General features: G+C 42.4%; 2 protein-coding genes across 4 annotated transcripts in view; both read left to right on the top strand.

Moving 5' to 3' along the window:
• MTR (5-methyltetrahydrofolate-homocysteine methyltransferase) overlaps window positions 1-449 on the top strand; it is a 246,445-nt gene extending 245,996 nt beyond the window's left edge. For all 3 annotated transcript variants that reach the window (XR_014076594.1, XM_081569313.1, XM_081569312.1), the window contains exon 37: window positions 121-449. The gene's annotated coding sequence lies outside the window, so the exon portion shown is untranslated. The remainder of the gene's footprint in view (window positions 1-120) is intronic.
• Window positions 450-9,438: 8,989 nt separating this feature from the next.
• The window catches only part of RYR2 (ryanodine receptor 2), an 849,571-nt gene continuing 845,232 nt past the window's right edge, over window positions 9,439-13,777 (top strand). The window contains exon 1 of the mRNA XM_081569302.1: window positions 9,439-9,960. Within this exon, the coding sequence (XP_081425428.1) occupies window positions 9,913-9,960 (48 nt within the window). The 5' untranslated portion in view covers window positions 9,439-9,912. The remainder of the gene's footprint in view (window positions 9,961-13,777) is intronic.

The raw sequence follows: 13,777 nt of genomic DNA, 5'->3' as shown, positions 1-13,777 counted from the left end.
GGCAGACGCTTTAACCTCTGAGCCACCAGGGAAGCCCTCTTTGTATGGAGATTGAGGCCAAATCTGCTGGTTGCCTGCTCAATGTTCACTTTCATTTTTTTTTTTTTTTCTTACCAACAGAACCCTGATTGTCTTGAGGACTGCAATGTAACCAGCTAAAACATGCATTTCATAGCCTCTCTTATAAAGAGAGGTAAGTAAATTCTGGCCAATGAGATAGAAGTCAGAATTTTTGGTGTGGATCCCAGGAAAGCTTCTTAAATGGTAGATTGATTCATATGGCTTTTGGCCTATTGCACACCCTCATTCCCACCTTGAACTTGGACCTGATGGCTGGTACTGAACAGCCATTTTGCAGCAATGAGACTTTATTTCATGAACTAAGGATGATGGAGCTAAAAGATAGAAAAAGGATGGCACATTAATAAAATTGTGGAGTTGCTGTACCAGTTTTGGACTGCCTAATTTTAGACAGTGTTACACAAGAGAAATGGTTCCTTATGTTGTTTAAGGCCTTGGTTTTTAGGTCTTTATTACTTGTAGCTAAAAAAAATTCTAAAAGATAAGATAAAATTCTAAAAGATAAGACTGTTTTGGGAAAAGTTAGTACATTTGTGTCATAGATGAAAAATTTCCGGAGAAACTCTTTATACTACTAATAATGGAAAAATAAGAAAAATTCTTGTTTTTGAAGTTGTTTCACTAAACATACCGTCTGATTGATTTTGAGAACATAGATAATTTCAGTTTTAAATTTAGCAGTTCTAAATATAAATTACATACACAGGCACTCACAATTTCATGAATGAGTCCATATTCCAGGTATTGTGCTTTGCAACTTATATGCATTATCTCCTTTAATGTTCATAGCAACCTTATGAGGTATTGCCCTCATCTGATACATGGAGAAATAGAGGTTTAGGCAGTCAGGTAACTTCATAGTAAATGTAAAGAAGGGATTGAAACTGAGTTTATTTAGCTTCAAAGCCCACATTTATGACCACTACCTTGCCCTACTTCCTGGGACAGGAACAATGCATAGGTCTCTTTGTTTTAGCCATTTACCAAAGGCAGTATGACAACAAATAAATGTAATCCATCCCGTTGGACTTCTTAGAAAAGCTCAGCAGATAAAGAGAATTGATACTCAGATGGAAGATTCCAATAGCCAGAAGTATGAGATGTATAGAGCAGGGAGATTCAGGGTAGATGTTAAAATGGATACCCACCTGATCTTGTTCAAAGCAGACAGAACACACTAAACCCTTTTCCTGAAAAGAAGTGATGGCTCTTCCTACTTGGAATGAGGCAGGATATGTATGGTGTTCACTGCTTCCCTGACTTCCTTGCCCACCATCCTCCCACTCTCTTCCTCTGCCCATAATACTGCCCTTCTTGCTGTTCTTTGAATATGCCATCTGACCTCACAGATCTTTCATATACCAGTCCCTCTATGTGGAATGCACTTCCTCTAGATCCCATGAGACTCATTCCCTCACTTGACTCAAGTCTCTACTGCCATGAGGCCTTCATCAGAGCTGCCTTCCTTGCCTATTATGTCTATAAAACACTCCCTTTCACTACTCTTGATTCCCTTACCCTGCTTATATTTCTTCATAGCACCACATGCACTTGATGTATATATTTATTTGTATGTATCTACCTCCTCCCCTAGAATAAGCCCAATGAGCATGGGGCCTGGGCTTTATTCACTAGGACATAGTAGGTGCTATGTAGGCGCCTGGTACATAGTAGGTGCTCAATAAATATTTGCTGATGGACTGAATGAATGAATGAAGATTGAGTTCAAAGAACCTACTATTGTCCTGTGTTATGACATGAAAACCTAGAAGGCACTAGAAGGATGGGTTGTATTCTAGAATAGACTCTGTATTCATAAAGGTTTTGGGTTTACTTCTGTTTTGTGAGCAGTTAATAAATGATGTCCACATAGAGGAAGTGATAGATGGAAGAATGAATGGTGTTTTAAGATGGAATCTTCTTAAAAGGAAAGTGAAACTGGAAAGTCATGTGCAAATGGTAGCAGTGGGACTTCCCTGGTGGCCTTGTGGTTAAGAATTCACCTTCCAATACAGGAGATGCGGATTTGATTCCTTGTCAGGGAACTAAGCCCGCACGTTGCAACTACTGAGCCCTATGCCACAAGTAGAGAAGCCGATGTGCTCTATAAAAGAGCCCACATGCCACAACTAAGACCTGACACAGCCAAATGAATAAGTACTTTTAAAAATGGTAGCATTAACTAGTAGCCACTTTGCATCTAAGAAGAAATTGATTAATTACTACCTAGGAAGAATGAGCATGATAAGCAGATATACTATTTCTGCCTCCAGGTGGTTGTTAGTGCATTTGGGAGGATACTGGTCTTAGACACATAACTATAATCCTGGGTGATGTAGAATGAAAGGCTGTGTTTCATCAGAGAGAGTTACAGTCTCTGGCCAGAGTAATCCAAAGCCCAGAAGTAGGTTTTGAATTACTCCTTGGGGGATGGAACAGATATTGACAGGATTTTCTGGCCCCAGTGGCAGAAGAAACAGCATAAGAAAAAGCATGGTTGATTAATGCACACATTTTATCTGGGAATCAGTAGTTTTGTTTGGAGCCAAAAAGAGGGGGATACTTGGAAATAAATATTGAAAAGGTTTGTAGGAGGCTGTATCTCAGTGTGTCTCAAATGCCAAACTGAGGGGTTTGAATGTAATGTAGGTGTCTGGGAGCCATTCTTCAGTGGCTCCAATTCCAAGCCAGGAAGTGACAAGATGGAAACATTGTTATAGGAGGTTATCCCCTGGGACTCCTGAAGATGACTCAGCAGTAAAAGACAAAACCCAGGAGGACTGTTTGCAAAGTTAGTGGAATAATTTGGGATATAAAGACAAGAATCAGGAAGACATCTTTTTACCCATAAAAGATGTTGGGTGGTGAAGGTGAGAAAATACCCTAGTTTGCTTGAATGGCCTTAATAAAAACCCCATAGATTGCATGGTTTAAACAATAGAAAATTATTTCTCTCAGTTGTAGAGGCTGAGAAGTCCAAGATTAAGGTGCTTGAAAGTAGTTCATTCTGAGTCCTCTTCTTGTGGCTTGTAGATGGTTACCATCTCACTGTGTATTTGTATGACCTTTTATTTATTTATTTCTCTCCCTTTTCTTATAAGAGCACTAATTGCATCATGGCACCCCCACCCGATGACCTATCTAAACTTAATTACTTCCCAAAGGTCCCACCTCCAAATAGCATCACTTGGGGGGTAGGCCTAAATGTATGGAATTTGGGGACATACCCACACATTTAGCCCATACTAGGTGGGGGCATCAAAGGAGATGATTAGGTTTTGGATCCGAGTTATGGTGCAAGACAAATAGTCAAACCAGGAGGAAGATCTGCCCTTGGGGAGTATGCAGTAGTCACAGTCACCTACTTGTGAAGCCACTGAGGTGATTTGGGTTAGGAATGTCTTAAGGGTGTCCACACCTTCTCAGGAGCACTTCTTTCAATAGAGAAGGTGATTGATTAGTAAACTTTCTGTCATGTAGCGTCAGCCTTCACTTTCGTCATCCATATTCAGTTCAATCCTGACCCTGGATATCAGAATACTGATTATAGTTTGGAAGTTCATAATTTTTAGATCATAATCTTAAGCTCAGTCTAAGGAGCTGATGAGATAGTGATGAATAACTTCTAAATCTTCAAAAACAGATTTCCCCTAAATACACAAACTATGGAGAAGATCATGAGTTGGATTTTATTTCTGAGCATATAGTAATCCTTGTCTCCTCCAGAATTTACTTGGCACTCCAAGAGCTAACAGGACCCTTAACATTGGCTGGAAACCAGCAATAAATCTCCTGGGACTGCCAGAGACTTTTTTAGTTCTTGCTAGTCTAGACTCTTCTTTGTTTTCCACCCTGGGATCTGGGAGGAGTAACAGACCAAAACAGTTCAAGAGCTCAGGTTTGGCATCCTCAGACCTCTGCCTTATCATGCAACAGTCTGTGATCTTGGTCAGGTTACTTAACTTTCCTAAATCTTGGCCTCCTTTCCTCTAAAATGATGTTGCCGATGAAAGGAAACAATAAAAATAAAGTGCCTGGAGTGCAGTAAATGTCATTGATCTTTTATCATCAGCATCACCATCATTATCTTTGATGTCACTACCAGCTCTGTTGCCCCTGGAGGCCAGCTTGCGGTGAGTACCTGGTGTCCACTGGTGTTTATTTTCTAGTTCAGGTACACATGGGGAGTATGGTATTCTAGAATACATAGAATAAAGATGTAAATAAAGGGGCCATTTTCTGTAATTTTGGTCTGTTAAATTCTGAAAGGGGATTAGAAGAAATGCTATGAAACCTTTTCTGGAAATACTGAAACTGGAACTCTGAGTTAATGCAGAGAGGGCCAAACCTTAAGGTAAGAGGCCCTCTCCAATCCTAAATTTATAACGACCTACTGAAATCCCAGAGACGCTCACTTCCACATTAAGGTCTTTAATTTTTATGATCTTAAGGAAAGAAGCTGAATTGAAATAATACTGAGTATTTTAGCTGATTTTAATAGAAACCTTGAAGAAGTTAATTTTCTAATGGCTGTATACATCACCAGTGAGCTTTGTTAAATTGGAAGGCAAAATGAAAAATTTTACATTTGTTTCAGTTTTTTCTCCTTTAAGGATGTTTAGAGTTCTGCCAAGTGAACAGTGAGCTGTGCTGGCTCATTCTTAATTAGGTGACTGTAGAAAAAAAAAAAAACTTAATTAAAAAAATAAAAAGAAATATGGTTTTCTCCCCCTCTCTTATAGGACATAAAATAGGTCATAAAGAAAAACACTCCCTAAATTTGGACTACAAATATGGAAACATTATCCTCTAAACTGTGTTATATTATAATTAATAAAGACCTGAAATGGAGTGTTATGGGAAATACAATATCACTTCCAATAAAGCAATTCTAAGATAATAAATTTGAGTAGCAAAAAGCAAAATAGACTATTACATGTAATATGCATTTAAAAAAAATATTTTATAAAAATTACAAATCTCATAGATATCAAGTATTGGACACTTATGAATGTTCTAAATAAACAAAATATTTTTTATATTTTATGAGCCAGAATTCTGTGTCTGTGAAAATGTATACTAGCTAATCTCTTGTAACTTAAGTCTATAATAAGAATTAAAGACATGGAACATAAACGCTAAGCTGTATCCAAATTATATTTGTTTCCACTTACAAAACAGAAAGAGACTCAGACTTAGAAAATGAGGGAAGGGATAGTTAGGGACTTTGGGAAGGTCATGTACACACTACTATATTTAAAATGGAAAACCAACAAAGACCTATTGTATAACACATGGAACTCTGCTCATTGTTACGTGCCAGCCAGGATGGGAGGAGGATTTGGGATACATGTATATGTATGGCTACATGTATATATGTATGTACATGTATGTAATGGATACATGTATATGTATGACTGAGTCTCTTCCTGTTCACCTGAAACTACCACAACATTGTTAATTGGCTATACTCCAATATAAAATGTTTAAAAAAGTTATATTTAAAATTGAGATTAGTTCTCATGCTATCATTCTATGATCTTTTCCATCAAAAATTTTTTTTCTTGCTACAGTTGATCAGAAGAGACTAGAAAATTATACACAAACAAAACCAACCAGAACAGTCAAATTTTAAAAATACCGTAAGTAAAAATTTCCCATAGTTTTTAACAGCTTTAGTAGTTTTCTCCTAAAAATTATTTCTATTTTTATGATTATCAAATACATTAAAAAATCAGAGTATCCCAAATAATATTAAGCCCATATACTCACCACCACTTGGGTGCTATGTTTGCTTCAGTTTTCCTTAAAAAATAAATATGGATCACTCTCAAACATGTATTTCTACACTTAATAGAGGATTAGAGGTCCATAAACTTTACAGTATTCTATTTTTGTGCTTTACAGTTCACAAAAATGTTCTGTTTATTTATTTATATATGTATTTTTTCAGTTCAGTTCAGCTGCTTGGCCATGTCCAACTCTTTGTGATCCCATGGACTGCAGCACGACAGGCCTCCCTGTCGATCACCAATTCCTGGAGTTTACCCAAACTCATGTCCATTGAGTTGGTGATACTATCCAACCATCTCATCCTCTGTCGTCCCCTTCTCCTCCCACGTTCAATCTTTCCCAGATTCAGGGTCTTTTCCAATGAGTCAATTCTTCACATCTGGTGGCCAAAGTATTGGAGTTTCAGCTTCAACATCAGTCCTTCCAATGAACACTCAGGACTGATCTCCTTTAGGATGGACTGGTTGGATCTCCTTGCAGTCCAAGGGACTCTCAAGAGTCTTCTCCAGCACCACAGTTCAAAAGCATCAATTCTTCAGTGCTCAGCTTTCTTCACAGTCCAACTCTCACATCCATACATGACTACTGGAAAAACCATAGCCTTGACTAGATGGACCTTTGTTGGCAAAGTAATGTCTCTGCTTTTTAATATGCTGTCTAGGTTGGTCATAACTTTCCTTCCAAGGAACAAGTGTCTTTTAATTTCATGGCTGCAGTCACCATCTGCAGTGATTTTGGAGCCCCCCAAAATAAAGTCTGCTACTGTTTCCACTGTTTCCCCATCTATTTGCCATGAAGTGATGGGACTGGATGCCATGATCTTAGTTTTCTGAATGTTGAGCTTTAAGCCAACTTTTTCACTCTCCTCTTTCACTTTCATCAAGAGGCTCTTTAGTTCTTCTTCACTTTCTTCCATAAGGGTGGTATTATCTGCATATCTGAGGTTACTGATATTTCTCCCGGCAAGCTTGATTCCAGCTTGTGCTTCCTCCAGCCCAGAGTTTCTCATGATGTACTCTGCACATAAGTTAAATAAGCAGGGTGACAATATACAGCCTTGACATACTCCTTTTCCTATTTGGAACCAGTCTGTTGTTCCATGTCCAGTTCTAACTGTTGCTTCCTGACCTCCATACAGATTTCTCAAGAGGAAGGTCTTCAGAAAGAATGAATTTATTTTTTATTGAAGGATAATTGCCTTACAGAATTTTGCTGTTTTCTGTCAAACCTCAACATGAATCAGCCATAGTTATACATATATCCCCTCCCTTTTGAACCTCCCTCCCATCTCCCTCCCCATCCCACCCCTCTAGGTTGATACAGAGCCCCTGTTTGAGTTTCCTGAGCCATACAGCAAATTCCCCTTGGCTATCTATTTTACATATGGTAATGTAAGTTTCCATGTTACTCTTTGCATACATCTCACCCTCTCCTCCCCTCTCCCCACATCCATAAGTCTATTCTCTATGTCTGTTTCTCCACTGTTGCCCTGTAAATAAATTCTTCAGAACCATTTTTCTAGATTCTGTATATATGCATTAGAATATGGTGTTTATCTCTTTCTGATTCACTTCACTCTTTATAATAGGTTCTAGGTTCATTCACCTCATTAGAAACTGACTCAAAGTGTTCCTTTTTATGGCTGAGTAATATTCCATTGTGTATATGTACCACAACTTCTTTATCCATTCATCTATCGATGGACATCTGGTTGCTTCCAGGTTCTAGCTATTGTAAATAATGTTGAACAATGGGATACATGTTTCTCTTTCAAATGTTCCATTTTATAACCATCCTCTTCTCTATTTCTGCTGAAGACTCTAAATGGTGAATAACAATCATTGGGTACTTAGGCCATTTAGCATTATATTTCACTTATGTTGAGAGAAGTAGTGAAATACTAAATATATAGCTCTTGTTAGAAAAGTTTACAGCCTAGTTAACATGCCAAAATGAAAACCTGGTGAGTTAGAGTTTTTATAGTATTTTACTGAACATATGTGTAGAAGGCACATAAACTATGGATGTTTGTTTTAAGAAACTGTCTATGCATAGCTTTGCATAAAATACTTGGGAAAAGGTTATTTGATACGTCATCAATTTGGAAGATCAAACTATTCACCATAAAGTGAAGAGTCAATTTCAGAATAAAGCCATTTCTCATGGAGGACTTTACCTTTTGTGAGATTCCCTGATTGTTTATTTAGTGGTTCCTAGGAGTAAAAATTCAGATAAACTATGCTTTAAGAATTGGTTAGTCTTTGGGACTTCCCTGGTGGTCCAGTGGTTGGGACTTTGCCTTCTAATGCAGAGGTGTGTGTTCAATCCCTGGTGGGGCAGCTAGGATCTCACATGCTTCTGGGTGGAAAAACCACAACATAAACAACAGAAACAGTATTGTAACAAATTCAATGAAGACTTAAAAAATGGCCCACATCAAAAAAAAAAAATCTTAAAAAAAAGAAAGAATTGGCTAGTCATTATGGGTCAATATACAAAAATATGTCAAGAACTTTGGTAATATGATTAGTATCGTAAGATAGAGCAGAGCATTGCTAATCTCACCAAGAGGGACAGTATTTATAGGCATATTCTTTATGTTATTCATTCTACTGGAAATATGCAAAACTGGCTCAGTAAGTATAAAGTTCATGAAAGCTGAAAATAGGATGTAAGGTGCATAGAATCTACTATGCAGATTTTAGTAACTAGTTATATGCTGCAAAATGTGCAATGTAGGTAAACTGATGAAAAACCTTCACTTGACAGCGTCTGCCTCTTTGGAGGATTGACATTTGCAGTCTTTGGTTTGCATATACGAAGGAGTCGTGCACTGGGACCAAGAGATAAGTTCTTTCCTGTCCAAATTGTCTCAGACCCTGCGTTTTCTTGCAGCGGTTTGTTAAACTGCAATTTGGTGGGTAATTGCACGGACTGCGGGAACTACATATTGATACTTGTGGTGAAATGCTTGACTTTCTTAAGAAGTAAATGGCTATGTAGTGAAGACAGAGTACCATAGTCCGAATTTAGACAGCCTCAATGATTTATACTGATATCTCATCGCTTACCGCAATTCATAGTTAAGCACTTCTAAGAGAGTATAAACTCCGGTCTGTTTATACTCCAGTATCGGGCATAGGCATTCACCATGTATTTGTTGAATGACTTTGTTACAGTTCTATGTACCATGCATTTTGTGCGTCTGATCTGTGAGGAGCATGGTGCACCGACATTAGATACTAAAGAATTCTCATGATGATCGGGGAATAGAGGTAATCTAAGTTTAAAATCACCTTTACTTGGAGGTGATCCACTCCGGGCATCCGGGTGAAAGATGATTCTTGCCTGAGATCTGAAGTGCCGCGGAAAGTACTATGGAAGCCCCTTCCGCCACCACAGGAGAAGGAATCACGAACGCAGGTTTAAGGTCAGAAGCCGCAGGTGCAGGAGCCCAGGGAAACAGAAGGGCGCAGGTGGAAGGTTGCGCGCTCATCGGGTGCGCTCCGCTGCGATACCCGGGGCGGCCAGTAAGCGGCGCTGGGCCTCGGATTTGGTGGCCACGAGGAGCGGGCTGCGGATTACCTGCAGCAGAGGGGAGCCGGCGAGCTCCTCCCCGCCCGTCCGCCCCCACTCCCCGCCCCCACCGCGGCACTCACCCGGGCTCCACCGGCTCAGCGCACTCGCTCGGAGGAGCCGGGGCCGAGCAGTCCGCCTGCGGCAGGCGGGGCGCGCGAACCCAGCGCGGCGGGGCTGCGGGGCCGCTTGCCCGCGTCCTCCGGGCCGGGTCGCCCTCCTCCCGCACAGTGCGGCGCAGGGAGGCTCCCGCCTCCGCCGCCCCCGCCCGCCGGCCTCCTTCTCCGCTCTGCAGGCGGGGACCGCCTGGCGCTCGGCACCCAGCAGCCTCGGACCCCTCCCGCCCCCGGCTCCCGGCAGCAGGAACAGCAGCAGCAGGAGACAGAGCGAGGGACCGCCACCGCCAGCGACGCCGGGCTCCGCGGGGTTCGGGAGCCGGTCCCTGCAAGAAGGAGCAGAGCCATGGCCGATGGGGGCGAGGGCGAGGATGAGATCCAATTCCTGCGAACTGTAAGCGCCACGCGTCTCGGGTTCCCCCGGTGAGGGGTGGTTAGAGGGAGTCGGGGCATCCACTGGCCGGGTCCCAGCAGTGGGACGCGCGGGCGGGTAGGGGGCTGCCTCCGGGGATGCGGGAGGAGCCAGGCAACCCCCGGGGGCGCAGGTGTGCGTGCCGGGGCGAGGGAAGGGAGGGTGCGTGTCTGTGCGCCCGTGTGAAAAGCCGGGAGACGGAGCGTGGCCGGAGCGCGAAGAGCTGCCGGCGGCGCACCGGCTTGGTCCCAGGGCGCTGAGATCGGGAGCCTCGGAGCAGCGGGAGTCTGGGGACTCGCGGGCTGCAGATCCGGCCTGACCGGTCGGCGAGGCTGGGACCTTCGGGTCAGCCGGGGGCAGAGTGCAGACTGAGTGGCCGGTGGGGAGCGAGGACCGGCAGGGACGCGATTGTTGCCCGGAATCCCGCCGCGGCGCGGTTTCTCGGCTTTCGGGCTAGACCCGCGCGCAGTCACGCAACCCGGGGATTCGCCTAGTTGGAGTAGCGGGGCTCGGGGAAGCGGGTGCAGGACGTGCCCCGAGACTGCCCCCAGGTTGAGGTGCTGCGCAGGGGAGGGCGAGTCGCCTCCGTGGACATCGAGGTGCCTGGGTTCGGGCCGTTGGTGGTTCTGAGACTGCTCGCAGAACGTGGAAGGGATGGGAAGTGAGTGTCTGTGCACGCGCACGCGGGGGCGGCGGGGGACCTTGCGAACGCGTCGTTCTCTAAATGTTGGCTTGTTGAACGCTGAGTGCAGCAAAGTGTGTGTGTGTGTGTGTGTGTGTGTGTGTGTTCGCGTGTGTGTAAGGGCAGGGAGGCTGCCCGGAATTTCCACAATGAGTGGCAGCAGGGAAAGGTTGGCTTCACACTAATACAATTTTTTCTCCTTAAGTACCCCTTGGCACTGCTCCTTCCTGTCGCTGATTTGTTCGAACGCTGCAGATACTTCCCTGGCTGAGGCTTTGCTCCCCTCGAAGCTGGGACTGGAGAGCCCCTTGGCAAAAGAAAATGTCGTAACTTCTGGTTAAGAATCGCCGGGTTAGCGTTTGCAGCATATTTTCGGTCTTTCCTTTCCCTTCACTTGCCTCCTCCTCTCCGAAGGATATTCCCTTCCAGGATTCCCTCCTCCTCCCATCCCCCTGCCGAAGACTGCAGCTTCTCCGGTCTCTTCTTGCCCCAACAGTGAAAAAGCTGTCGCTGCCCACTTAAAATTACCCCCACAGTCACAGACAATTAGAGTGAGATTTAGGTTTTGAAATATTAACCAGATAGCAACTTTTAGGTGTGAAAGGAGCCTAGATGATGTATTTGGGTCCTGAACGAGTGAAAACAGTACATTTGTCCAAGAGCATTCTAAGTGGCCTGTTTTTCCATTTAGCTCTTCTATATTTATTTATATATATATTTTTGCACTCATTTTTGCTTCGGAGTAGGGGCTTTAGAAAGAAAAAAATCCAGGGTACACATCAGATTGGCCAATGATTTGATCTAATAGCTGCGAGTCATGCACCATTACCTATGCTGTTGGTGGTACTACTTACTGGTCCACCACCCAGCTCTAAAGAATCAGTTCAGGAAAACCTTGCTCATCAGGAATATTTTAAGCCTACTAGTAAGACAGTTTATCTTTATTTATTTATTTATTTTTAGTGGAAAACTATCTATGTGGTTTTCTAATAACTAATAAAAAGCCACATGAAAAGATGTTTCCCAATACCGTGAAAGCTTTTGTTTGGGTGGGTAAAATATTTAGTTGCTGTGTAATCGCTAAATTCAATTTTTTTTCATACTCCATAGGGTTAAATTAGCTAGAAAATTTTGGAAGGCTCTGTGCACTCAAGGGCTTCCTGTCGGCTTAAATGTTAAGCGGAGCTCATGGAGGTGGTGTTATCGGAATACTTAATGGGAACGGAGGTAATGTGCTTGCTGATGGGCTTCTGTACATATAAAGTAATGTTAAGTCTGTGCCCCTGGACAGCTGCCTGTCAGCCCCAGCGACACCTTTGATAAGTGGGTCCTGAGTAGAGATCTGGCAGTCCTAGGCTGGGATTTTTCTTTTAATAAAACATCCGTAGGCTGTTGTGCTGATGATAAATGACCTTGAAGGAGGTAGCTTGGTGGAGCAGGGGAATTTTTTTGGTGTAGCATGAACATCTAAAAGGAAAACATGCCTTTCCCTCTAAATTTTAGTTTTAATACAGAAACTCTCAAACCCTTTATCACTCGTCTGTCTGCTCTTGCTCCTTTCTGTTTTATTCTCTTAACCCGAGAATGTTGTTGGTTCAGAAATATTAACGGAATTAGGAATGGAGAGAATGTAGTTCTTACATTTGGGGGGGGGGGATTGTTTTCTCTGTTTTTTTGGTAGCCCAGGGAGTATTAACAACCTGCACATCTACATAAAATGGTTACAGATTATGGATAACTGTCCTGCTTAAAAAAAAAAAAAGTCAAACTGTTAGTCATTAAAAGGCCATAATGGTGAATTTGACTAGACGTATCGTGTATTCTGAGTAGAGCACCTTAAATATTTTCTTGGGTTTTTATTAAAGCACAGCAGTGCGTTGATGAATCTTTGGCATCTTTGTGTTCACAGAAAGCTTTTCTTCCTTCTTCTTGCAGAGGTTTATGATCACTGTAAAGGAAGCAAAAGTGAAGTCTTGAATGGATTCCGTCCCTGAGTTCTGTCTGCTGCTGTCAGTTAATTAATTCTTCATTTGTAAAGGGGAGTTTTGTCATTGTTTAGCCCCTGTTGGTCTCTCTCCTAGCTCTTTTCCATTATGCAGTTGTGAGTTTGCTAATATTCCTTTTAAACGCTTACACAGATGAAAGATTATCATCCATTCAGTGGCTTTCCCACCAGCTAGAAGCAAGCCTACTCTGATTTGTTTATCTGTGAGAGAAATTAAGAATGCATACATGTAAATGCTGAACGTGCTGGGACACTTAGAAGAATCCTATCATGAAATACACCTTCAGCCCATAATGGATTTTATTCACTATCATTTCCACACACAACCATGATTTGGAATGTGTTGTTTATTTTATTTTAAAAATGTCCTTAGCTTACCAGAATAGCGATGATGGAATCCCTTAGCTGTAAGCAAACCATGATGTAAAACACCGGAGTTGATTTTTTCCTAAGTACTTTGCTTTTCTTTCATTTGTGTAAGCACAGAGGAGTTACTTTGGGGGTGTGCTGTGTCTTGTAGTTTTGCATTTATGCAAAGTTTGAAACTTCAGACTTAATCTGGGCTGCAGAAGTTCTTCTGATAGGAATGTGTCTTCCTTTGCAGAATGAAATATTTCACCATAGATTTCTTCTCAGTGCTTCCACATCTGGCTTGCTGTTGATAGGAAGCATCTCAGAAAGGATTCAGCAATTAATGGTGAAAGAAAGTGAAAGTCGCTCAGTCATGTCCGACTCTGCAACTGCATAGACTATATAGTCCATGGAATTCTCCAGGCCGCAATACTGGAGTGGGTAGCCTTTCCCGTCTCCAGGGGATCTTTCCAACCCAGGGATCAAACCCAGGTCTCCCGCATTGCAGGCAGATTCTTTACCAGCTGAGCCACAAGAGTGATTATAAAGTGTAAATGCCAGTGCACAACACAGGGAAATAGATCAGGCTGGAATGTGTAGCCCCAGTTTGTAGAGGTCCAGGGAGGTTAATTGTACAAAGTCAGCTGCTCAGTGGTGCGGAACTAAGACTAAAACTCAGATCTTAGGTGGATGTCTTTTCCAGGAGAGCAAGCATGCTTTTTATCAGCTGTTTTTGGTTTACAGCAAACAGGAGACACAGT

Source organism: Giraffa tippelskirchi, chromosome 2, assembly GCF_054371585.1.
Source record: "Giraffa tippelskirchi isolate mGirTip1 chromosome 2, T2T-mGirTip1v1.2.pri, whole genome shotgun sequence".
Classification (NCBI taxonomy): Eukaryota; Metazoa; Chordata; class Mammalia; order Artiodactyla; family Giraffidae; genus Giraffa; species Giraffa tippelskirchi.
Note: the sequence above shows the minus strand (reverse complement) of the source record. Positions and strands in the feature narration are given on the sequence as shown.